This window comes from Gallus gallus, chromosome 3 (genome assembly GCF_016699485.2).
Source record: "Gallus gallus isolate bGalGal1 chromosome 3, bGalGal1.mat.broiler.GRCg7b, whole genome shotgun sequence".
In the NCBI taxonomy this organism is placed as follows: domain Eukaryota; kingdom Metazoa; phylum Chordata; class Aves; order Galliformes; family Phasianidae; genus Gallus; species Gallus gallus.
In genome coordinates, this window is record NC_052534.1 from 104960127 (window position 1) to 104985652 (window position 25526).

Sequence of the window (25526 nt, forward strand, 5' to 3'; positions counted from 1 at the left end):
GGGAGAGGCAGGTAAGAAAACAAAGAATATAGGATGGTTAGGAAATACCTGCATCTAGCTGGAGATGGCAGCTGTACCACAGCTGGTCTTGCTCCCATGTACAGCCCTTAGCAGTTTGAAGCTATTGCTACCTCCTCTTCCAAACTATCACTAGGAGAGCTTTGGAAGTGTTTCCATACCCCTCTGTGCACGGAAATGAGCTCAAGCAGCAGCGTTTCGAACAGTTTATTGAACAAGCAATCTCTGCAGCACAACACTGCGAAGGTTCTAGACCTTGTGCACTGGAGGCAGAGGGAAATCCTGCCCCCTGTTCTCACTGCAACACATGTCACGCTCCCGTGTGCACAGGCTTAGGGGCAGCTTCCCACCAATGCATTTATATTCAGCTCCTGCATATCCAGCAGAGGGTTCCAAGCAGCTTTCTCAGAACAGTGCACATCAAACGCCCTCCACCCAACCCCCAGGCTGCTGCCTGGCCTTCCCCAGCACACGCATGGAGAGCTCAAACACCCCCACGCTGGGGGGGGGGGGGGGGGAGAAACAATCAGCTTTATATTAATTCAAACTCTTAAAGAAATTAAGTTATTTGCAATAGAACTTCGATTTAGAAAGAAAATTATCTGCAATCCAAGCAAGCTTCCTTGCGTTCACAGCATCCACCACCACTGTACAGAAGGGCAGGAACAACGAGGGCTCAGCAGGAAGCCAGAGTTCACCAGGCCCTAACATTAAAGCGTTACTTTCAAGGCAACAAAGCCACTGTAAGTGATTTGAACTACTCACAACTCGTGGTAATCGAGTCCAGTCAGTTGCCATAAACAAAGTTGTAGACGAGGAAGGTGGGTGTTTGGCAGTACTCGGTTGCAAACTGTTTGCCATCTGGCGTGGGGTCAGAGAAGGCGATTTCCTCGGTGCTCAGGTAGCTGCCGTACATGAATGTGCTCCTGGGAGAGAAGAGAGCTGTCAGAGCCACACCGTGACCCAGGGGAGCATCACCCCATCCCAACCCCTCCCTGCAGGGAGGGTTACAGAACCAAAAGGGGGTGGGACGCCCCCTTATGAAGCTCTGCTTTCAAACGAAGGACAGTTCTGATTCCACTTTGCCCTCCCAGAGCATGGTTTAATTAGGAATCAGAAAGCAATTTAAGACTGGTAATAAGGAGAATATAATAATACGGGCCACTGAGGTCCCCCTGGCTCAGGGGACATCGCCCACAGAGGGAGTGGGAACTGAGCACTGAACTCAAACCATAATGGAGTAGGTTTATACATTTATATACGTGTATAAATACAGGCAGATGCATGCATATACTTCCTGTGCACGTATATATTACATAATACTGTGAGCATATAATACATATTAATGGCTACACATTACTACAGGCTCATGGACCAGGCTCAGCCTGGAGGCAGTCCCTAAGAACAGACTGAGGGGATGCTTGGTTGTTATTTTTTTCTTTTACTTCACTTTTTTTTCCCCCCCTCAAGTCCTCTTTCATGTTTTGCCTGAGCCAAACACACTTGAAGAGTTCAGAGTTTCCTGCCTGGAAAACACGTGGTGTTTGGGCCCAACTTGTCCAGTCCAATAACGTAAAAAAATACTCTTTCCTAACAAGCAGAGTTTCCCTTGGAAATTCCAGGCCTTGTAGCTGTGTGTTCCTGTTATACCCAGCCATCACAGCTTGGCTCACCTTTGAGATTTCAGATACGCATCGTTTAAGTACTCGGTAGCCCTCCACCATGAAGATGGGATTGCAGATGTGTCCATCCACGTGGATATACATACAGACCCAATGAATACCTGGAGTTGGAAGGGACTCCCCAGGATCAGAGTCCAAGCCCTGGCTCCACACCCAAACCCTATGGCTGAGAGTGGCGTCTCAGCACACCTGAGCTCCAACACTGGAGCTGTGCCCACTGCTGGCTGCTGCAGAACCTTTCCCTAACCCCCAAATGACCCTCCCCTGCTGCAGCTCCATGCCATGCCTTTGCACTGAAGGCTGCCAATGAGGCTTCTCAGCCTCCTCAGAGCCAAACCAACCACAGGACAAAGACGCTCATGACCACCCATTGCTACAATCCCTTCCTCCCTCTCCCAGCTCCATACCTGACCACATCCACCAAGCGCCGTGCGATGCCCCTCCTGCGCGCGGGGCCGAACACCCAGATCCTGCTGACACCACACACTGCAGGCTCCGGCTCTGTGGAGCAGCGCCATGCCCTGTGCTGCTGCAGGGCATCCTGCTCGGGGCTGTGCACTGTGCTGGGCTCAGACAGCACCCGGAAGGCCTGTGGGGACAAGGAGAGGCATTGAGCCGTTCAACCCATGGACACAGAGCCACCAAGTACTTTCCCCCTCTCGTCACACAATTAACACACACCTGTTTGATAGATTCAGCCACCAGGCACCCAACAATCATCTTCTCGTTGGACACAAACAAGTAGGTTTTAGTCTTGGCTGGGCAACTCAAGGCAACTTGCTTGAAGCCCAGTTCATTATCTACTATCTCCCGCACATCTTCTGCCTGAAACAAAATGAGGGGTGCATTAGGTACCAGCATTCTTCAGCTCAGCATGAACCTGACAGGAATGAAAGGAGGCTGTGGATGCCCCATCCCTGGAGGCACTCAAGGCCAGGCTGGATGTGGCTCTGGGCAGCCTGGTCTGCTGGTTGGCGACCCTGCACATAGCAGGGGGTTGAAACCAGATGATCATTGTGGTCCTTTTCAACCCAGGCCATTCTATGATTCTATGGCTCTTGCTAGCATTCTCATCTCTGTACCTCCCTCAGAGCACACCCACCTCTCACCTGAATCCTTCATCACGTTGTATTGATCATTCAAGAACAAGACCTTTAGTGTGGGGAGCAGGTCAGGATGAGCGACCACAGCAACCTGCACTGCTGAAATGCACGCTGCCACAACCTATGGAAGTCGTGGGTGCCCCATCCCTGGAGGTGCCTGAGGCCACAGATGGGCCCTGTACAGCCTAAGCTGATGGGGGCACCCGGCCCATGGAAGGATGCGGGGCTGGGGGGCTGTAAGGTCCCTTCCAAAGCAGCCATTATGTGATTCTGTGACCCCGCTCTGCTCTCCTGTAGGCCTTCTGCATTCCAAGCGATGTATGACTGTGTGAACTGAGGCATTCAGGGATCTGAGCCATGAAAAAACTAATCTACAACACAACCCCCAACATAAACAAACATGTACCTTCTTGACCGCGTATTTTGGGTCATCTGGAAGAATCAATACGATTTTCCCATCCCAGAACTCTGCCACAACCCGTTCTTTCTTCCAACACTGCCACAGAGGAGAGGGGGGGGGGGGGAGAGAAAACAAGTCAGTGGTTTAGCAAGAGAGGAAGTGATTCAGTGAAGACTCTGGCAAACGAAGCTGTAATTTGAACCACCTCAGCTTTCAGGAGTAAAGTCAAATCACATTCATCAAACTGATGAACACAGTCGCTGGCACTGCACACTACTTACACTTTAACCTCCCATCTGGCTGACAAAACATTCGCCTGCAGCTGTCTCAACTTAATACCTGGATGATATGTGCTGCTTCCTCTATTCTCAGAGGGCAGTGAGGCCCAGGCACAGCTGCCCAAAGAGCTGTGGGTGCCCCATCCCTGGAGGTGCAAAAGGCCACGGGTGGGCTGTGGGCAGCCTGAGCTGGTTGGGGGCAACCAGCCCACAGCAGGGGTTGGAACTAAACGATCTTTAAGCTCCATTCCAACATTCTAGCATTCTCCAGTGTCCTTCAGAGATGTGGATGCAGCCGTGGCCTTACCACATATCTGAGGCACTCGAGGAACCTCTCGTGGTACTGGATGTGCTGGGCTTCGTCCTCAGGGCTGGCAGCTGTGTAGATCATGCCACATGACTTGCAGGCGATGGTACCAAAATGCTTCTGTCCGGCATCCTAGTGAGAAACAGAGCTGGTTAAGCATGAATGACACGTGCTCTGAAGGTCAAAACCACGTTTAGTTTAAAGGAATGAGGTTAAGAATTGGTTATAGCAACAGTAATCAAAGATTAAAATACTGTGGTTTCACTTGGATTTATGAGGAGGAGCACAAGCTTTCGCTTATTTGTCAAATATTCAAGACTATGTAGCATAAAGTTGTTATACAAAGAATGCAACATTTGGAACAAGCCTTGAAACAGATGGGTCAGCAACATGCTGAGCAAACAATGTACAAGAACACCACAAAACCAAAGGAAAACCATACAGCCCTCTTTTTTGCCAGTCACCTAAAATAAAAAATTAAAGCAAAAACTTTTTTCATAGCTCTGTCAGAACGCAGGGAGAAGGAACTGAATGTCAACTATGCAGCAGCTTCCAATACTTGAAGAGAGCATATACACAGGAGAGGGAACAGCTATTTACAAGGGTGGATAGTGATAGGACAAGGGGGAATGGTTTGAAACTGAGACAGGGGAGGTTTAGGTTGGATATTAGGAGGAAGTTTTTCACCCAGAGGGTGGTGACGCACTGAACAGGTTGCCCAAGGAGGCTGTGGATGCCCCATCCCTGGAGGCATTCAAGGCCAGGCTGGATGTGGCTCTGGGCAGCCTGGTCTGCTGGTTGGTGACCCTGCACAGAGCAGGGGGTTGAAACCAGATCATAGAATGGTCAAGGTTGAAAAGGACCATAATGATCATTCAACTAGTTAATCAGTCCTTGAGGTCCTTTTCAACCCAGGCCATTCTATAACTCTATGAACAGCAGGCTGATGTCTAAGTGGGGACATGAAATGAAGGCCCAGCTGTTTAGAACTTGTTCTATCTCCCTGCACAGGCTGCTTGCCCTTCCCTGTGTCTCAGTGCGGGCATCCCCTTGTCCCTCAGCACCTGCTGTTCACCCCCTCTCCATCATGGCCCCAAGCAGAGGTGTACACTGGCTGGGCTGGAGCTTGCGGCCCATGAGCCAGCCACCCAGGCCAACGAGTGCAGGGTAAACGCTGCAGATGTCCTCACAGTGCTGCTCTCATCTGGGTTTATCTCTTCTGCATAGCCATCCAGCACTCAGATCAGTGCTCCACCCCAAAGGGCAGCAGCAGCGGGAAGGCAGATGTGCTTCACAGCTCTGTGTGTTCACAGCCCTTGCTTATACATTTCCATGCTGCCTTGGCTGCCATTTGCTGTTATAGTAGTCACAATGTCTGTATAGTAGTCATGTGGTTTGTTTCGAGGCTTACACGTAAGGAAATCTGCTTATTGCTTAGCCTCAAGACATGTCTTATTTCCTTGTCACAGTGTCACAAGCCACCCCAAGGACCCAGCATCCTTACAATGATCATCTGATCGTTGGACTGCTTGGAGAGTTCTCTTGCTCTCTTGCTTTTCTGCACACCGTGAGGCATTTTTGCAGGTGGACTGGATCCAAATGGAGAACTCAGTTCATCCAGTGCCCTGAAAATCATTTCAGAAAGGTTAGCTTCACACATCGGACACCCACAGCAGGATTGGGACTTTTATAACAGAACACCCCAAAACTGAGATACAGCAAAGGCTGTTGACAGCCGTGATGCCAGCTGCTTTTTGGGCTCGAGGCAGAACTGGAACTGCACAGCTAACAAGCTCATGATTAAGCACCCTCTCACTTCCACAGCCATCCTATCTCCAGGATGGTGGGACACTGCCACTAGCTGGAACTCAGCAGTCCCTTGAACAGCCAAAGGGATACAACAGAGGAGACAGGGCCAGGTCCATGAAGCATGGGAACTGGAGGTGAAGGAATACATGCCCAAGCCCAATGATTCAGCCTCAAACCACGGCTTACTTGGAGCTGGGCAGTCCCACACAGACTCAGTGCTTCCAACAGCAAGCTGCTCAGTGTTGGAAACCTCACCCAGAAGCCTGGGATCCAAAGGAACAAAACATCCCCTGAAGAGTCCCTTTGATATACTTCTATTAAGTTAATATATTAACTTATGGCTTTTAAAAACATGCTTGAAGAGAAGCCCTCCTTACTGCAGCTGTGAAGGTAGAGTTCATTGCCACGCTCCAAGTCTCCAAAGCTGTACCTCCTTCTCTGGGGCGAAGCACACCAAACCCACAGTGCTGGCACAGGGCTGCAGCAGCTGAGCACTGCCCCAAAGCCCTCGGATGGTGAACTCAGCATTCCAGCAGCAGGACAGTGCTCAATCACACATAGGACTCAGAGACTCTACACCAAAGATGGGAGTGGAGAGCACCAGGCTGCCCTGGGGAGCTTGGTGGCTTCGTAACATCCCCAGCAGGGCTCAGGGAGATGAGCAGAAGGGATGCAGCCCTGAACACCCGTGATTCTAAGTGCAGCTGGCAGAGGGAACTCACATCTCAATGCACAACTCGGCGAGCCCTGGTGTGAGGGCTCAGTGTGTGTGCAGCTCAGGACACCTGAGCCAAGCTGGATTTGGGCACACTGTGACACAAAGCAAGGACGAGGGTCCTATTCTGCCATCTCAGCAGGAGAGCCATCGTCACCTGAGATTATCTTACACAGCTTCAGGTATTCCTGTGCTGTGAGGAAAGCTGACTACGAATCACACACAGCATCAGCAACGCCTCCCTCTCAAGGAGAAAGAAAGATTGATCTCCAATTACCGATGGGTTTTGATCCAGATGGAGAAGCTTAAGCTGAGACCCACTGCAACTTGTTATTAACTGCACAGTTTTCCTTCAGACTTCCATAGCGTGGCATTGCTTAAGCAATCTCAAAGTGGGAAACCTCTTAGTGTCATGCAGTGAACCTTAGCATGGAACTCAGAGATACACCAAACCATTTTATAGATTCGGGTACTAAGGAGAACTTCCAAAGCAGAAACTTCACATAGGAAAAGCTTGCGTTCATCAGCTTCCCAAGAGACAAGAGCAGATCCAAGGCTGATGTGCAGTTAATCACAAACACCAGGCTTTGCACATATTCCAGGGTTCCACTTGCACCACGGAAGGTATGTGAAAAGCCACATGAGGAAGCAAAGCAAATATTGCAATCAGATCTCGCTTTCAACACTCCTCTGTGGCAAAGGACTACCGTAGCTCAACAAGCTTTGGAAGGTTTGTTTTGGCTCAATGTGAAATGATTTCAAGTGCTGGGGGGTTGTGTGTGTGTGTTAATGTCCACCGTAAGCTAGGATCAGAATGTTTTGATTGTTAACAAAACGTATCGAGGAGTGGATTCAGTGTGGGAGGGGGACCAGCAATGGGGAAACAAACCTTTTTCCATTGGAAGTCTCAGAGTAGGGCGGAAATTAATTAAGGAAATAAGCTAATGAGAAGCACAAACATCAGTTAGTACAATCACACCTTAGCAGTAAAGCGAGAAGCACGGCGGCTGGAAGGCATTTAGCAAAGAGCTCATGCATTCTACAGAATCCAAAAGCAAACTTCACATGCTCGTGCTCTATTTCCATCCCACTAAACGTGAAACACGGCCAAGTGCCACTCTGAAAGACCCACTCAGGTGGGAAAGGAGAAGAGAAGCAGACGCTTCTGTGTAACTCTCACCCGTTTCTGTTAGAACTTCTGTCTTGTCTTTTGCACCTGGATCAAAAGGGCAGAAGTTGGAGTGCTGCTACATGACAGCTTATCAACCTCAAGCACCTGAGCGAAGCAGCTAACGATGGGTTCACTTCTGAAGCAGCTGCTTTCCTAAAGCCAACAAGGGTTATTTCTCTCGTTGCTCTGCACCAAGATAGAAGGCTGACCTTGGGCTTTTAGAATGACTCTATGCACATTTGAACAATTATTCTGTCAATACGACACTCCTGATAGACAGCAAAGGTGAACGTACCTCTTCTTGCTGGTAGGGGGCCCAGTGAATATGGGGTAGACAAGGGCATTCGAAGATGCTGGAAAAGATAAGTGACATTATAGTGGCTTAGAGCCATTTTTAGCCACAGAACACGTTGATACACGGAAACAGAAGAAGTTTGGGATGCCTTACCACCAGCTTACAGCACACAGTCTGCAAGTTTTAGGATAGCACAGCACAGATCATGGTAAGGCTAAGTGAATTATTACATAGGAGCATTCTCCCTCAAGCATAAATAATTCAGGTGCTCAACTGTTTTCTGCTTTCATAACTTTCGACTGCATTTGCTAAAGGATGGGGACTTCTCAGCAATTATAGAAACACAGGGAAGTGCATAGGCAGAAAAATGGCACTGCCAGCCTCCAAAAAGCACACTGAGAAGACAAACATGTTGTTTCAAGGAACAGGACGCAATCAAATGGCTCTTGTTATTATCAGGAAGCAGTAAGGAAGGCTCCAATAAATGATACAAAGCCCCAAACTTGTTGGAAGTGTGAGATCTTAGAGGGCCAAGAAAGCATTCAATAAGAGCAAGAGGAAGACTCAACAGTGCCCGCTACTCAATGAGGAAATGTGAAATCCAGGTGACAAACTAGGAAAGAACCAGTTGTGAGCAGATCATTAGCTTCATTAAGACATAAAGGACGCTCCAACTTCCACACTTTGGAAAGAAAACACTCAGTTAAATCACATTCAAACCACTACTGGCAGTAATTCACCGCCAAAAGAAGTGCAGAGGGGAGTTTCCTAGGTCACCATCAGGCATAAACCTCATGCATAGAGTAGCCTTGTGGATATTTAGCTAGCAGATAGGCACATGTAACAGTTGAAATTAAAAAGCATTCCTGCATTGAAAAGGGCTGGAAAAAACGGTCTGAAGTAAGGATAGAAGGGAAACTGCTCCACTTAACAACAAGCAGGGGCAAAAGAAGTGAGAGGTATCAACTCTCTGGGCAGCAGCTACCTATAGGATACCTCAATTACCATCTCCTTCAAACCAGAAGCATCTCCCAAACGCATTTCCTGCATACTGTGCACACTGACTGCACGAGAAGACTGAGATACATAGGATTCAACTTACCCTTCTTACTCCCTTTGAGTGGAGATTGGCTGGAAGGGATGCAATCATCTGACTCGCAGGTTGTGGAAGGACTTATCTCACCACCATCCTGTAAATTAAGGCCATTTTTTAGGGCAAAAACTCCCCAGCTCTCAGATAGCAGTTACAGAACCACACACAGTCCAGGCTCCCCCCCTGAAGAGCATAAACTGATGTTATATGCAGTTGATTCACTCATGACTGCATTTATTTTCTTGTTTGTACTGTCAGCTTAGCGTGCCCAGGACTCAGCTTCACTCTTTGCTTATATCTATGTCTCTTAACAGCTTTTGGAAGCCTCTTGCAAGCATTCTATTAAAATCAAAGCCTGCCAAATCAACTGCTGCCTCCTTGCCCTTGTCATAACATGGCTGTGTTATTTCCCATCTCCTCAGGGTCACCAGACTGCACCATGTGAAACCAAATCAAGGCCCAAACTCTGTCTGTACTCATCTCGCAGTAACAAAGTCACCAAGTTTCTTTTTCCAATGCTACATACTTCTGATTAACCCCTGAGAAACAGCTCAGCAATGCAAAAAATGCAACCATGGCAGAACGAAATGCTTTAAAAAGTTATATATATATATTTACTGTGTGTGGAAGATTGGATTGTGCAAGCTAACATTTGTGTTTTAGCAAACAGGAGGAGGTTTTTCACCCAGAGGGTGGTGACGCACTGAACAGGTTGCCCAAGGAGGCTGTGGATGCCCCATCCATGGAGGCATTCAAGGCCAGGCTGGATGTGGCTCTGGGCAGCCTGGTCTGCTGGTTGGTGACCCTGCAGACAGCAGAGGGTTGGAACTGCATGATCATTATGGTCCTTTTCGATCCAGACCATTCTATGGTTCTACGATAACACAGATTGCTGTCAGCACTGCACAGGCAGCTTCCCTCTCAGCCATCCTAAATGGAGTATTCCACCACAGAGCACAGGGATGACAACAAACTGGGGTTTTACCACTCTTCTGTGCCTTCATAACACGCAAACAAATCTGCAGAGGTTCTCTTAAGTCAAATCTAAACAAACACCTGGGCTGAGTCACCGGAGCGTGTGTGAGACCCAGCAAACTCAGTGCATGTCACCTGAACACAACACCTCTACTCACCGTGCTCCCTGCATGGCTGCACTCTGCAGCCTCAGGAGGATGAGAGGCAACAACAGCGCTGCCTGAAGTTGGCTGCAGAGATGTCTTTCCTCCCTGTGCAGTATTTCTCTCTTGATTTACGTGACTTGGAAAGTTCCCCCCGTTGTTGTTTTCTCTCTTCTGAGGCACAGAAGTACTTCTCAGTGCACCACCTGCCTCGAGGTTTTTGTTGGCATCAGCTGAATGAGACCTGGGGGGACTCTGGAGGGGCTTAAGGTCTAAGGGTGGTTTCTTAGAGTGGGACCTCTTGCTGGCAGAAAAGAACGCTGCTCCTGACTGAAGCCTCAGAGCCGGTTTCACTGTCATGCTGAGGACTCTGAAGGGTGAATCCATCTTCTTCTTAATTAGACAATGAGTGTTCTCTTTCCCCACGCTAGGTTTTTTAGGGGGTACATCTGCTTTCACCTTCTTAAGGGCTTTGGGGGCAGTTTTGCCATGCTTGGAAGCGGCCACAGGTCTGGCTGGCTTGGAACTCATGTTCCTGCTGACATTCACATTAACCTTCTCAGTCCTGCTGGCAACCAGGGGACTCTTACAACTGCCCCTCTCCCCAAAAGCACCGGTCTCACTCAGCTGTTTCCTCTCTAGAATAGTAAGGTATTGCTTTTCCTTGCTATAAAAAGACACCACGGGCACGGCGGGCTGGTACGAGGCAGCAGGCTTAGGGGATAACTGGGAGGAAAGCTCCCTGCGTGCAGCACTGGGGATGCTGGCAGCCTGCAGTGGGGACACATCCAACCTCCTCAGCGGTGCTGGCTTCACAGCCACAGCTCCACTTTCCTCGTCGCTGGAGCCAGGTGACCATTTAATCTGAGAAGAAAACCAGCGAGCTCTTGATTTCTTGAGGCTTGCAGCAAAACCCAGCACCCTTCTTTTCACAGGAGTCTCAAAGGCACTATGAAAACGACGACAAAGCAAAATGTCACATATACCATTGGACAGCTTTTCAGTTATTCTTGTGCTTAAGTAATGCTCTGAGTCCACTCAGCCTAGCTGCCTGCACCAGTATAAGCCCTTTAACAAACGCAGACCCAAGGCTGCCTTGCTGTTCCCCACCTTTTTTAAACAGCAAACCAATTACCCTCGTTAGAGCACACACCAACAGCCATTTTGCTTTCTGCTGTCAGTGGGGGGGGAAGCAAAAATCCCACAGCATTTCACACCAGGTTCTGAAAGGCATGCGCTGAACTCTGAACCGATGGACCTCAGAGCCTAAAACTCCGAAGGGGATTCACTTACACAAAGGACACATTCAGCTGTAACATATTTGCTCGCTGTAGATATTTGCTGAGGAAAAACCTCACTATCTCAGGAATTCGTCCATCCGATTCAGAAGAAAAACTTCACCCTTGGTCTCCCCCCCCAAATACTTTTGGAGGTGAAGGACAAAAGGAGCATGAGAAAAACCTGCTCTGCTGTGACAAAGTTACAAAGGGAGAGGAACAGCCTGATCTGCACTGATTATGCCTTAGATCGGTTTCAGGTTCCCTACATATCAGTTGAAAGCTCCCAGCACAATATAAAATGCTGTTAAGTCATAAACGTAGACTAAACCCAATGCATTTCAAAACTACCTTAATGCTTATTTCCACTTCATGATAAAATGTTCAAGAACTTGAAATATAAGATGCTGCACTTGGGTTGGGGCAACCCCAGATATGTCATTGAATTGTATGAGTTGGAAGGAACACTTAAAGGCCATCTGGTTCAACTGCCCTGCAATGAACAGGGACAGCTACAGCTCCATCAGGTGCTCACAGCCCCATACAGCCTGAGCATGGCTGTCTGCAGGGATGGGGCAGCCACCACCTCTCTGAGCAATCCATTTCAGTACTTCACTACCCTTACTGTAAAAAAAAGAAACCATTTTCCTTATATCCAGTCTTTATCACCTCTTTTTTTGTTTGAAATTACTTCCCTTTGTTCTATCACAACAGACCCTGACAAAGAGTCTGCCTCCCTTCTTCTTCAAGCTCCCCTTTAGATACTGACAGGTTGTCCTCAGGTGACCTTCTCTTCCCCAGGCTGCACAGCCCCAGCTCTCTCAGCCTGTCCTCGTAGGAGAGCTGTTCCAGCCCTGGGATCATTTTTGTGGCCCTCCTCTGGATGCACTCTAACAGCTCCATGTCTCTCCTGTGCTGAGGACTCCACATCTGGATGCAGTACTCCAGGTGAGGCCTCAGAGCACAGAGCAGAGGGGCAGGATCACCTCCCTGAACCTGCTGGCCACTGGTGCAGCCCAGGATACAATTGGCTTTCTGAAATGTGAGGGCACAGGGCTGGCTCATGTTCAGCTGCCATCCATCTGTACCTCCATGTCCTTTTCATCTACAGAGAACTCACTGAGAGCAGTCCTGAGGAGAAGGACTTGGTGGTTCTGATGGATGAAAAGCTGGACATGAGCCAGCTGTGCGCTTCTGCAGCCTGGAAGGTCTGGACTGCATCAACAGAGGAGTGCCAGCAGGGAGAGGGAGGTGATTGTCCCCCTCTATTCTGCCTTTGTGAGACCCCAGCTGGAATACCGTGCCCAGGCCTGCACTGGAAGGATGCAGAGCTGTTGGAGCAGGTCCAGAGGTGGGCCATGAAGATGATCAAAGGGCTGGAGCACCTTTGCTATAAAGACAGGTTGATGGAGTTGGGCTTGTCCAGCTTGAACAAGAGAAGGTACCGGGGAGACCTCACTGAGGTCTTCCAGTAGCTGAAGGGAGCTTACAAGCAGGAGGCAGACTGACGTTTTGCACAGTCTGCTGGCAATAAAACAAAGGGGAGTGGCCTTAAATTAATTCAGATTAGATATAAAGAGTTAATTCTTTATTCAGATGGTGGTGAGGCTCTGGCACTGCTGCCAGAGGTGTGGGTGCCCCATCCCTGGAGATGCCTGAGGCCACAGATGGGCCCTGGGCAGCCTGATGGGGGACACCTGGGCCATGGCAGCAGGGGCTGTGGTCTATAAGGTCCCTTCCAACCCAACCACGCTGTGATCCTATGAATTTATTCTACGTTCAGGCCAACATTGAAATAAAGGAGTTGTAAGCAGTTAACGTACGTCTCAGCGGGGCTCTGGCTCCTCTTCTGCGAGCTCACAGCTGCCATGTCGCCACCCGGGCACCTGCAGGAAGGCATTTGGAGGCAGGTGAAATCGATTTGAGTTAAAAGCCTTCGTTCACCGAAAGAAGAGAAGCTGAGGGGCCGGGAATAAGGACGAATGGAAGTGGTTTTCAGCCAGGGCAGGGAACGGAATAACGTTTTAATTGAGCGTAAACAACGACACAGAGAGGATTTCTGCTTCGAGTCCTAACCAGAGCCTTCCCACACCCAAAGGGGGGGAGCTAAGAAAGAAGGGGACAGACCTCCAGACCCCGCAGACGCCTCAGGCCCCGCACACCCCCGGCCCCACTCCCCCTCACCTCAGCGCCGCCTCGATCACAGCCACCAACGATCCCGCGCCTTCCAACCCGCGCGCGTTCACCCGCCAGGCCGCCCATCCGCTTCTCATTGGCCGATCGCCTTGCCGCTCAGCACGCCTCGCGGCACCATTGGTCTGACTGCTGCCCGCCACTCGCTTTTCAGCCAATCAGATGGCTGTCCCCACCCCCTGGCGGAAACTCCAACTCCCAGCGTACCTCGCGAGAAAAGATCAGCCTATGGGGAGGGGCGGTGCGCGGGGTATGCTGGGAGTTGTAGTTCACAATGCACGCTGGGACTTAGAGACTTGGGAAGCGCTTTGCTCAAGCAGCATCCTGCCAGAGCTCATACCTCGGAGTTCGACTGAGGCGCTCAATCGAGAGGAATTTACAAGGATTTAAGTTGCGAGAGCTGACAGGATCGGGCTGTGGAGAGCCCTCCGTGAGGCTGCGGTCCCCACAGAGGTGCACAAACTCAGGAAATATAAAGCAAAACAAAACAAAACGCTCCGGCCCGAGCCCCGAGTCCGCCTCGTCTCAGAATGAGGGAACGCACACTGCAGCGCGGAAGGTCTGCGTATGCGCCAAGCGGCGTGCCAGCACCGCTGCGCCGACCAGCGCATGCGCCAATTATCTCGCCCAATCACGTGTTGAGAATCTACGCATGCGCATAACGCCCCTTCGCTTCACATCCGGGAGATTCGGCGCATATTTATTACGTACAACGCATGCCCGTCTCTTGGTGCGCATGCGCACTGCTCACTTCCGGCCTCCGTAGCCAGGAGCGGGTGGCGGTACCGTACGGAGCCTGGGAGGGTCGGGGTGGGCCGCGCCGCTGCTATGGTGTTCTACTTCACCTCCAGCGGTGAGTCCGCGGCGGGGGGAGGGTGGATTCAGGCTTCTCCTTGAGGGTCGCTGTGGGAACGGCGCGTTCCCTGCACGGCGGTGGGGCTCCTTGGCCTTCTTCACAGCGGCGTTCTCCGCGGAGGCCTCAGCGTGTGGCGTTTCCTCCTCATGCCTGGCCTAAGTTTCCATTCTTATGTACTGAAATGTTTCTTTTTAAGCACTGAAAGGCTTAAAGCGTGTGCCCCAGGTCCTGTCACCAACGTATAACCTCACTGTGTTGCCCCTGTGTGATTTTTACTGCATCCCTGTAAGTTACCGTTCTTATAGCACTGCTTACCTCAGTTCTGGAGGTGAAGTTCCTTCTAGAGAAGCTCAGGAACGTCATTTCCTTCGGGCAAGGCAATGCTCAGCAGTGCTGCAAACGGCCCTCCCGTTGATCTGCTCTGAGGATCCCTTTAGTAGGACGAGAGATTGTAGCCCCAGGTGCCACCTGGAGAGATTCAGGTTGGATATGAGGAAAAAATTGTGCTCCAAAAGAGTGGAAATGCAGTGGCACAGCTGCCCAGGGAGGTGGTGGGGTCACTGTCCCTGGAGGTGTCCCAGAGCCGTGGGGATGTGGCACTTGGGGACATGGTTTAGTGGGCAGAGGGCACGGAAGCTTTGGGTGGCACTGGGAGTGGCAGAGCTGCCACAGTGCAGCACAATGAACCCTGCTGTACTCCTGTATTGAGTTTAGCAGATTTCTGATGTGTTTTAGGCATAGAGGAGGACGCAGGGAGAAAGCCACTGTGGTTTGTTTAAGCCGTGTTGCCGTATTACTGATGTGTACGCTGAGTTTAATTGCCCTCGCAGCTCAGAAAGCCAAATGTCCTGCACAACTGTACTTTGGCTGCACCAAAAGCAGCGTGGCCAGCAGGGTCAGGGAGGTGATCCTGCCCCTCTGTTCTGTGCTCTGAGGCCTCACCTGGAGTACTGCATCCAGATGTGGAGTCCTCAGCACAGGAGAGACATGGAGCTGTTGGAGTGCATCCAGAGGAGGGCCACAAAAATGATCCCAGGGCTGGAACAGCTCTCCTACAAGGACAGGCTGAGAGAGCTGGGGCTGTGCAGCCTGGAGAAGAGAAGGCTGTGAGGTGACCTGAGGACAACCTGTCAGTATCTGAAGGGGAGCTTGAAGAAGAAGGGAGGCAGACTCTTTGTCAGGGTCTGTTGTGATAGAACAAGGGGAAGTAATTTCAACTGAAAAGAGGAGATATGGCCTGGATATAAAGAAAATGTTCTTGTGTAGGTTTTTTTTATTATTTTTTTTACAGTAAGGGTAGTGAAGTACTGAAACGGATTGCTCAGAGAGGTGGTGTATGCCTCATTCTAGAAGACATCCATGGTCAGGCTGGACAGGGCTCTGAGCACCCTACTGAGCTGTAGTTGTCCCATTTCATTGCAGAAGGGTTGGATGGGATGTCCTTTAAAGGTCTCTTCCAATTCAATTGATTCTATGTTTCTAAATGATATGGGCTGGAAGCATTGTTCTGCTAAGGTTAAGGTAGTATTCTCCCCCTCTTTGCTGCATGGGCTTCATTTTCATGAAATCACTTCATATCTGAGCATTTAATTGTATGTTTCTGTGCAGTGGCTGTGTTTATGATGATCTCCCATTCTGCAGACTCCTCTTGCCTCATTACCAAATGTTATTTAAATAGCAGTAGGTTTCCTTTGAAAAGCACTGCAGTGGCATGAAGCTGACAGTCTGCTCTCAGTAGACCTTTGCGTTGAAGTAGGTCCTTATTGGTGAAAGCCAAATTTCAGTGCCTCGTTGAAGCACGTTGCTATGGCTGGCTCTGTCATCTGCTCAGAAAACAGAATAGTTAAAACTGCAGAAGCTGGAACTGTGACACAGGTATGTGGGTTTCTGCCACCGTGGAATTGGGATTTCCCTGCTGCCATATACAATGGCAGAGCATTTTTTAAGCAGGCTACAGCAGGACGTCCTTGGCTGTGGCACCCTCTTACTGCAGCCTCCATCTCCCTGCTGTGCTGGCCATTGATCCAGGTTTGCCAGAACTGGAAATGCCTTTCCTGCATTATGGAATGAGCCCCGAAGAAGAGATCATCATTGCTCAAAGTGCCCTGAAGGGATGCACACAGGGCAAACGAGTCTCTGGCTGGTGTTTGGCTAGCTTCAGGCTTTCAGTTGTCTTGCAGATCTTAATCCTCTGAGCTCCCCCAGGGAGGTGAGCATTGTGCTGCTGCTTTGGGGAAGTGAGTTAGTTTTGCTTGACCACACAGAGAGTTAACACCAGACTGTAAACACTGCGTCAAGGCATTCCTGGCTCAGGGCCTGTGTGCTTAATTGGACAGATTGTATCTGTGTAATTGGATAATCCAAACCGCATGGGTGCTGAGGGTGTTTTGCCCGACAGCTTTTCTGTGCCGGATAATCTTCAGTGGAAACTGCTGGAAAGACAGCCTCCAAAGATCTCTGAAGCGTATGGGATGAGGCCTGGAGGAGCTGCAAAACAATCCTGCAGCCCCCAGGAGGGCGGTGGGATGCATGAAACAGTTTTCAGTGTAATTTCTGTGGCCAGGGCCAATGCATGGCTCACTCCTTGCGTGGTTTTCCAAAGCCCTTTTGATTTATTTTCCTCTTTCTATTCCTCAGTTGTTCCAACTGTTTACACCATTTACATGGGAAAAGACAAGTATGAAAGTAAGTATGCTGAAAGTAAGTATGCTGATGGATGGGGCAACTTGCCTGGGGTTAGGCCTGTGGGTGCCCAAGGTAATTTTGAAAGGATGTCTCTTCATTTGTTAATGTGGTGTGCTTGAAACCGTGCAAATCATTCTTAGTTACCCCTCTGAAATCCACTGTGCTGCTTTTAGCTTGGATGGATAAACTTTAGGTACAATAACTGGCTTCAAAACAACTGAAAACTAAACCAGCTGAAAAAAAATGAGCCAAGGTAGCCTTTTCAGATCGTGTCTGATGGCTTCCTTTAAGTCAGTCTCCCCTTTCCCTGCTCCCTCTGTATTATCCCTCTCCCCACAGAACATTGGTGGCCCAGGGGGGCTCCCTGTGCCCATTCTTCCCCTCAAGGTGAAGGTTCTGCTCCTGCTGCATCTCCTGTTTCCACATCAGGAGGCAATGTGAAGCCGTAACGCACACCATGCAAAGTGTGTGGCTGTGTCTTTCCCTGAAGGTCTCCTTTTTAGATTGATATTTGGAGAAACACTTTTTCACATAAAACTGTCTGCGTGTGACAGAAGGAGAAGAAGGGATGGAAGTTGGGGATCCTCAGTCTCACTTCTCACAGACATTGTGTGTTCTCAGCATACTGGTTCCTGGCATAGCTGGGTGCAACACTGAACCCTCTCTGCTTCTGCTCAATCCCCGTGCTCTGGCTGATCGATAGAGATTGATTTCTGCTCTGCTCAGGTCTCTGCAGGCAGTGTGGTTTGTTGGTGATGAGGTCCTGTGCTTTGCTCATTGCCGTTTTTCTTCTTGCAGATGAAGATCTAATCAAGTATGGTTGGCCTGAAGATATCTGGTAAGTCCTGGAGCTCTGTGCACACCTTCATAAAGCACACTGCCTCTCTTGGTGCTGCTGCAATTCAAATCCCAACCCTTGTGCTGTTACAGTCACTGCAGAGTCCCCTTTCTCCCAAACCACTGAGCAGTTTAAATGCATTCCCAAGGTGGAGATGGATTGCAGCAGCTCCAGGTGCAGATGCTGGGATGCTGTTTTGAATTCATTTTCCTACATCTCTCCTGCTTTGTCCATTGGAAGAACTTGACCCTGGGGTGGGGTTTCTGGGGGTTTGGGGAATGCAGCCAGAAGCCACCTGAGCAGCAGTGACTGCTGTGCCTATAGAATGTTATCTTGTTCCCAAGTGCCTTTTCCTCTGCACGTGTTTAATGTCACCCCTGTGCACACTGTGCATTTCTGCTGTTCTGCCCTGTACAGCAGCCATGGCGTTTGGGTCTGTAAGCAGGAGACTTTTGACATTTTCATTCCCCTCAACTAAAAGCTGTGTCAGCTCTCAGCACACCCACAGGGCTGCGGTCAGGCTGGTGAGAGGAAGCACTCCATCTCGCGTGGGTTGGTTTTGGCTCACAAGATCTCAGCAGAACAGAAAAACAAGATCAGGGGAGTTCCCACTCCTGGCAACAGCAGTGGGTGGCATCTCTGCTGGCTGATTCAGACCCCTGCTTGTGCTTACCCCCTGTACTGACAGCATGGTAGCCAACAAGCTCTGCGGAGGGTATGTTGTCAGCAGCAAACTAAGTGGCAAAAGGGATTTTGCTTTGGTTGAGTAACACATTGCTGTAGCAGCATCACATGATGTGTAGTCAGGAGAGTGGTGAATCTGTTGGAGCACGTCCAGAGGAGGGCCACAAAGGTTATCTGAGGGATGGAACATCTCACCTATGAGGGCAGGCTGAAGGAGCTGGGGCTCTCTCAGTATCTAAAGGGGGGCTATAAGAGAGAAAAATATGTGGTTGTGATAAAAGCACTCAAATTAATCTTGTTTGCACACGTAAATCCTGAATGTTTTTATAGCCTTTTGTCCGTGGGGAAGCTGCTCTGTCAATAGTTAGGAAGTAATCTTTCTTCAGAACAGATGACTGCCATCTCTTACCTCCTGTTAAACGTGTGTTTGTTTTTATTCTGTAGGTTTCATGTGGATAAGCTCTCTTCTGCACACGTGTATCTTCGGTTGCACAAGGTAAACCTGTGATGTGTCTTTAAACAAGCCCTAAATTGTATTCACCTGCATAGAACTATGCAGTCCTATCCTGCGGTGGGCCCTGTGGGTGAGACCAGCTGTACTCACATGAACACTGAAGTTCACAGGGTCCTGAAGGGTACAGATATCCACCTCTGTGAGGAGGCTGAATTACAGCTTCCATCACCAAATAATGGTAGAAGGAGAGGAAAGCTTCATGTGGCCCAACAGAACAAATGGTTTCTGACCAGTGATAGGACAAGGGGGAATGGTTTTAAACTGAGACAGGGGAGGTTTAGGTTAGATCTTAGGAGGAAGTTTTTCACCCAGAGGGTGGTGACGCACTGAACAGGTTGCCCAAGGAGGCTGTGGATGCCCCATCCCTGGAGGCATTCAAGGCCAGGCTGGATATGGCTCTGGGCAGCCTGGTCTGCTGGTTGGCGACCCTGCACATAGCAGGGGGTTGAAACCAGATGGTCATTGTGGTCCTTTTCAACCCAGGCCATTCTATGGTTCTATGACGTGGCACCAAGCATGTGTCTGAGAGAGAAAACCAGAGTGCACATCACTTGTTTCTCTCCTTAAAAGTGCTGTGAAAGATATAGTAAAACGTCAAGAAGAAAAGGTGCTGGGAGTGTTTGCAGAGCATCGTGTCCTGCTCCTGGCTGTGGTGTGCTCTTTTATGTGCTCCTCAGTCCCTGCAGCCCCTTCTCACCTGCACAGCTGATGTTGTATGCTCTGTCACAGGGGCAGACAGTGGATGACATTCCTAAAGAAGTTCTGATAGACTGTGCCCATCTGGTGAAGGCTAACAGCATCCAAGGTGGGTCTGCTTCCCATTGGGGCTGGGTGTAAGGTGTTTGTGGTGGGTGTTTCTGCTCCACACGAGCATGTGTGTGAACAAACATCTGTGAAAGCTGCTGCTCTGTTCTCTGTTAAGTCAGTGCCTGCTGGTCTTATGGCAAGCAGATGTCACTTACAGCTGCCGAGGCTGCTTGTTAGGCTTTCAGAAGGAGGAGTTTTAAGTCTCTGAAATTCCTGTTTGTGCCTCCACGCTGCTGCCTGAGCCAGAGAGTCCTTGCAGGCTCTTCCCTCACACCACCTTGGGGCCCCCTTCCATAGCAGTCGCTCTTCTGGCAAAGACAGCCTCCATCTGGAGTTGGTTAGCACTGCTTGCAGCGCTCGTGTTACTGCAGCAATTGATGTTGTGGTGGTTTTTGTTTCACTGTAACACTGGAAGGACTTCTCCTTTTTCTTCTTTCTTGCCTCGGTAGTAATGCTGGTGACAAGAATAACTGTCAGGGTTTGCATTTGCACTGAAGTCTTTCAGCAGGGAGAGAATAGAAATGTTTCCTTCCTTTCTCCTCTGCTCCCTAGGTTGCAAGATGAACAACGTCAACGTGGTGTACACACCATGGACCAACCTGAAGAAGACTGCGGACATGGATGTGGGGCAGATAGGGTTTCACAGGCAGAAGGATGTAAGTGTTTGCTGCAAGCCAGCAAGAGTGACCCAGTGGCAAACTATGGTATTTGCAGTTAGCAGCTGGGTGGGTTGCCTCCAGCATTTGCCCTAAAGGAAGGGAATCATTTAATTCCTGAAGCTTGAGAGAGATCCTTGGGGCATGTTTAGACTTACCTTGCCATCCGCTGGGAATGCATGCTCGATGTTAGCCTGTGGCAGAGTGTAGCCTGTATGGGATGTTTGCAAAGAGCTGTGCCGTGCAGCTGATTGGTCTCTGCTAAACCCAAATGCTATCACATGTCTGTTCTATTGGCTCGAAGTTATCTGCACTGCAATCATTTCTGTACGAGCAGTCAGTTCGGATCAGCTCATGAACACCAATGTGATCAGATGGCTGGAAGGGCTCAGATGAGCTTGCTGTGCAGTGGAGGACTCAGTGGCATCCCTGAGACTCCCATTACTGTGATGACTTTGCTGTCTCTGCTTTGGGCAGTGTCTCACCGCAGTGCTACCTCTGAATTCGTTAAACCTGTTATAAGGCAGAGCTGCTTAGCTTTGCTGTGGGATCAGTCCAGTGCACTGAGCAGTTCCCAGGCCTGAGCTGTGTCCCCAAGTGATGTTAAGTATAAACTGTGGTTATGCAGCTTGGCTGCTGGGATAGAAAGCTCTCTAGAGATCCAGTTTGACTAAAACAGGTCCATACCAGGGCAGGAAATGCAGAAAACACTGAAAACTACAGAATTAGCAGCATGTGACTTTCCCTTCCCCAAATGGTTGGTGGAGACCTGCTGCCACCTCCTTAGGAATCAGCAGAGACCAGTTTTTATCTCTTGGCTTCTTTGTTAAGGCATATGCCAAGAAATCGAATTAGACACGCTTATGTATTCAGCAGTGCTTGTGCTTGTTAGCTGTGGGCCTTCATTTGCTGTTACACAACACATTGAATAGGACAAGGTGGCTGCGATTTCCCTTTGCATCTGTTTTTGTGGGATTCAGCCACGTGTAAAGTAGAAATAGGGCGTTTTCTTTCCATAGACAAAGTGCCAGAATAAAAGTATCCTTTTATAAGGATCACAGTTCTTTGCACTCCAAAGGTGAAAATGCTGACGGTGGAGAAGAAGGTAAATGAGATACTGAACCGATTAGAGAAGACAAAAGTGGAGCGTTTCCCAGACCTGGCTGCTGAGAAGGAAGCCCGTGACAGAGAGGAGAGGAATGAGAAGAAAGCTCAAATCCAGGAGATGAAGCGGAAGGAAAAGGAAGAGATGAAGAAGAAGAAAGAGCTGGAAGAACTTAGGTAAGTCATAAATCGCAGTGCCAATGTTGAGCTTCTGTGGTTTTCATCAGCACTAGGGGAGAGTCATGGGTCAGCAATTTCTATGTAATGGTTGGCCCGGCATTACTCAGTGTTCAGCTGACCTGCTCTAGCATAGATGTCTGCATGGCCCAGTGATTCCCTTTGTCTTTACAATAAATGCATTTTCCCCTTTTTTTCCTAAAATAAACCTGGATGTTAAACCATTGTGTAAAGAAAGGACGGTGTCTTTTGAAATCTGTCCCTGACTTGGGAGAAATTGGGTGAGCCACTTGTCTTTGTGGGATGGGAGCAATCTATTGGGTTCCAGCTTTCAGCTTTGTGTAAGTCTTGGAAAGCACTGAGCCACAGGCTGAGTTCTTCAGCTTCCTCTTGCATCACTGTTGTTAATGAAACGTGTGATTCCTCAGTTTTCCTCTGTAAGCAATTGCACACTCCTTTGAACACAGAAAGAGGAATGGTGCTTTACAATGTCATATTGACCTTTCTGTCATCCAGCTATCAAACCTGCAGCAGCATGGGGGAGCTCATTCCTCCCTCCTGCCAGCCCCACGTGGACCTGGATGTGCCAGCTGGCCAAAGGCTTGCTTTGAAGCACAAGATACTTGATTGTACTAAGCTGTATTTATATGTGAATGATAGTGAGCCTGGAATTTGAAAAAACCTCAAGGACTCAATACGTGTAAAGATCCTAACGAGGGGTTTGGAAAAGCAATGAGGAAGGGCTCTGCCTTCCTGATGAGCCTTGCTCCAGAGTTGCCCCTTCATCCCCCAGAGGTATTTTCTGCCTTGTGGTGCTATCTAGCTGGTAGCTTCTGAACAAAGCTGTAGAGGCTGTGAAGATGAGCCTGCACAGCACCTGTGCTTTCTTCAGTTGTTTTAAATAGCTAAGGAGTGTAAGATAACCAATAAGATAATAGAATTATAGGATGGCCTGGGTTGAAAAGGACCACAATGATCATTGGGTTCCAACCCCCTGCTATGTGCAGGGTTGCCAACCAGCAGACCAGGCTGCCCAGAGCCACATCCAGCCTGGCCTTGAGTGCCTCCAGGGATGGGGCATCCACAGCCTCCTTGGGCTAACCCTGAGTTCAGAAAGGAATTGTTGTTTTAGTGGCACTTGATCCTATTTTATCAAAATGCCTTCCTGTGTTGGTGGCTTTTTGAAAACATATCATGTAAGATGATGTCATTTCCCTTTCAGGAGCTACTCATCGTTAATGAAGGCTGAGAACATGTCCTCCAATCAGGTGAGAGCTGAGTGATGACCACAGAAACCTTTCAGAGACAGCTGAAATTCAATGCAGGGTTGCGACGGTCCAGCTCTGCATTGCGGTCTGGTTTTAGTGACTCCCACATGACAGTGCACATCTCCTTTGCCCCTTCTCATTGAAGGGCACCGCCACTCTCCTTGGCTTTCAGAGAAGGCCTTAATGCTTGTATGTCTCCCATGTGCAGCCTGTGCTGCTGGTGATGTGTACAGAGCCCTCCCAGTCCCCTTCCACCTGAGTGAAGGAGCAGAGAGAGCTTTTTCCAGGCTTGACCGTCCTTGCTTAGGAGCAGAAAGGTCTCCCTGATGGTGGCAGAGATGACCTTCACATGCTGTTTTGCTACTTCAAGGGAAGGGGGAAATGCACATAACAACAAACTGTAGGTACAAGGATGACAGTTCAGGCGGGGATGAATGGGGCAGAGGGGAAGCTTGAAGTGATGTGCTTACAGAGAGGTGCCACAAGTGGGAGGAGCACAGGAGGGAAATGAAGTGGATCACAGGATGGCTTGGGGTTGAAGTCAGGCAGAGGTCCTGACGTGCACTGGGTGTGTCTGTGCTTTGCCTGAGGTCTGGCTTGTGTGCAGCTTCCCCTTGGTGAGGTCCTGGGCAAGGAGATCTTAGAGCTCATCTCAGTGACCCTCAGTTGAAAATGTGCCTTTTGTAAACTGTTTGAGGAGTTTGTGGTTTTCATGAGCTCTTCATTTTCCTCCTGGCCAACGCGCACATCCCCTCTGAGAATTAAGTGTTGAAATGTGAGTGCCTCCTGATGCTTTGCAAGGGAGAGGAGCAGTGGAAATGTAGCACCAGGGGTCTCCTCCTCTCAGCTTCTGAGCCCTGCTTGGTGCCAGGCTGCTTTCCTTGTGCTGGGTCATGCAATGGGTTGGCCCACGAGGCTGCTCGTGAGAGCCCCATCTCTGGTTCCTCCCAAATCACAGGAGATGGGCTTCAGCTTCAGGGATAGCAGAGAGCGTTTCACAATGCAGAGCTTCTCTTGATGCTGTTCCCATTCCAGAGCTGCTGTTGGGTGTTTTTCCTGGGATGGCAAGAAGCCAGAATAAATGGCAATGGTAAAATCCTGCTGAATGCACCATTTTCCACTTTGCAATGCTCCTGATGTGTCTTTCTTCCCACAGGATGGCAATGATTCCGATGACTTTATGTAAACAAAGTCGCTCTCCTTTCTCAATCCGAGGTGGTTTGGGATGTCTTAACGTCTCCGTTGCTAAGAATGCCAAAAAATCAAACCAAATAAGTGAACTCTGACTCCATTCCTTCAGAAGCTGGTAGATTCTCCTGGTGTCCCGACCAACCCTGAGCCACGGACAGCTTCTGGATGGAGAAGATCTCTCTATGTCTGCACGTACATCTCTTTTTTTCAGGGACGTAGGTGTAAAGGAAGCAAAATTGACTTACAGTTCTACAAAGACGATGCTATTTATTCTAGGAAAGGAGTTGCTTTAGCTTTTAATTGAATGAGATTGAAAGAAATTGTGCTGTCTCACTGCTGTCCTGGCAGCCTCGTGCTTCTGAAAGAGATGCTGTTCATTTGGCATCGCTGGTGAGCCCCAAAGCCACACTGCTGACTGCACAGCTCTTCTCTCCGTGGTGGCGAAAGGCAGCAAAGCTGGGAGAATTCCCCCAAAATGGGGGGGTTTCCCACTTTGGCAAGCTCACAGCTGCTCTGCAGACCCACCTGACACTGAGTCTGGTGGTTGGTTGCCACTTGTTAACCACAGAGCTGCAGCTGTTCAGGGCTTCCAGCTGGGCTGATGGTGCAACCTACACGAGCATGTCAATGTGGGCTGTGATACGTGCCTTCAGCACAGGATGAGAACAGCCTCACGGTGTCATTCTTTGGAATTACACTTTATTTCTGGGCTGTTTCTTAGAAACCTTCTCTGCAGAGAGAAGCTGACCAAGGAGGGTTTTATGCAGCCTGTCCTGCTCAGAGCTCTCTGTAAAGTTTTGTGGATAAGCCTGTACGGAGCTATCGCGATAATTGTTGCAGCACCTGTATATATGTTATGATTAAATTCATACCAGGCTGGTAAAACGTGCTGGTGGGTGAGGGGAAGTGGGAGAGTGAAACTGGGGAGGGGTGAATTTGCATGGGGGTCCCTGGTTGGGGTCCCTGCACACAGCCTTTCCCCCAGAGCTGTGCCCTGCCGGTTGTTGTGCTCCCTCAGAGCTGCTGCCTGACTTTCCCAGGCTCTGCTTGAGGGATGCTTCCCATCCCTCCCAGCTCTGTTTATCTTTCCTTTTCGTTCCACACCAGGGTGAGAAGAAAAGCGCTGCGGGCCTGCTGGCAGCAGCCAACACAGCTCAGCTGCTCCTGGGCTGGGTCGCAGCCCCCGCTCCATCCCGCATCCTGTCCCGTGACGGCTGTAGGAGGCGGATGTCTCCTCCCAGACAGCTCCAAGCTTTGGAAAAGTGCCCGAGCCGTGTGTTATAGGGC

General features: G+C 49.6%; 2 protein-coding genes across 9 annotated transcripts; one reads left to right on the forward strand and one right to left on the reverse strand.

Moving 5' to 3' along the window:
* Window positions 1-210: 210 nt before the first annotated feature.
* ESCO2 (establishment of sister chromatid cohesion N-acetyltransferase 2) lies at window positions 211-14056 on the reverse strand. Of its 3 annotated transcripts, none has more exons than XM_046939416.1 (12): window positions 13800-14056; window positions 13090-13152; window positions 10005-10938; window positions 8881-8968; window positions 7779-7836; window positions 7493-7528; window positions 5293-5413; window positions 3789-3920; window positions 3210-3299; window positions 2382-2525; window positions 2108-2289; window positions 211-944 (listed from the first exon to the last, which is right to left on the reverse strand). In XM_046939416.1, exons 2-12 carry the CDS (start codon window positions 13134-13136, stop codon window positions 806-808), a joined length of 1971 nt encoding a protein of 656 aa, XP_046795372.1. In that variant the 5' UTR covers window positions 13137-13152; window positions 13800-14056; the 3' UTR covers window positions 211-805. The 3 variants fall into 3 exon arrangements, with proteins under 3 accessions (XP_046795372.1, XP_420012.4, XP_015140696.2); XM_420012.7 differs by lacking the exon at window positions 13800-14056 and adding an exon at window positions 13451-13607; XM_015285210.4 differs by lacking the exon at window positions 7493-7528 and having other exon boundaries at window positions 13451-14056.
* Window positions 14057-14211: 155 nt separating this feature from the next.
* CCDC25 (coiled-coil domain containing 25) lies at window positions 14212-25124 on the forward strand. Of its 6 annotated transcripts, none has more exons than XM_046939425.1 (9): window positions 14212-16779; window positions 16953-17000; window positions 17799-17838; window positions 18967-19018; window positions 19766-19841; window positions 20396-20499; window positions 21578-21780; window positions 23003-23048; window positions 24205-25124. In XM_046939425.1, exons 2-9 carry the CDS (start codon window positions 16979-16981, stop codon window positions 24232-24234), a joined length of 573 nt encoding a protein of 190 aa, XP_046795381.1. In that variant the 5' UTR covers window positions 14212-16779; window positions 16953-16978; the 3' UTR covers window positions 24235-25124. The 6 variants fall into 6 exon arrangements, with proteins under 6 accessions (XP_046795381.1, XP_420013.5, XP_046795383.1 ...); XM_420013.8 differs by having other exon boundaries at window positions 14212-14312; XM_040698085.2 differs by having other exon boundaries at window positions 16730-17000.
* Window positions 25125-25526: the final 402 nt, after the last annotated feature.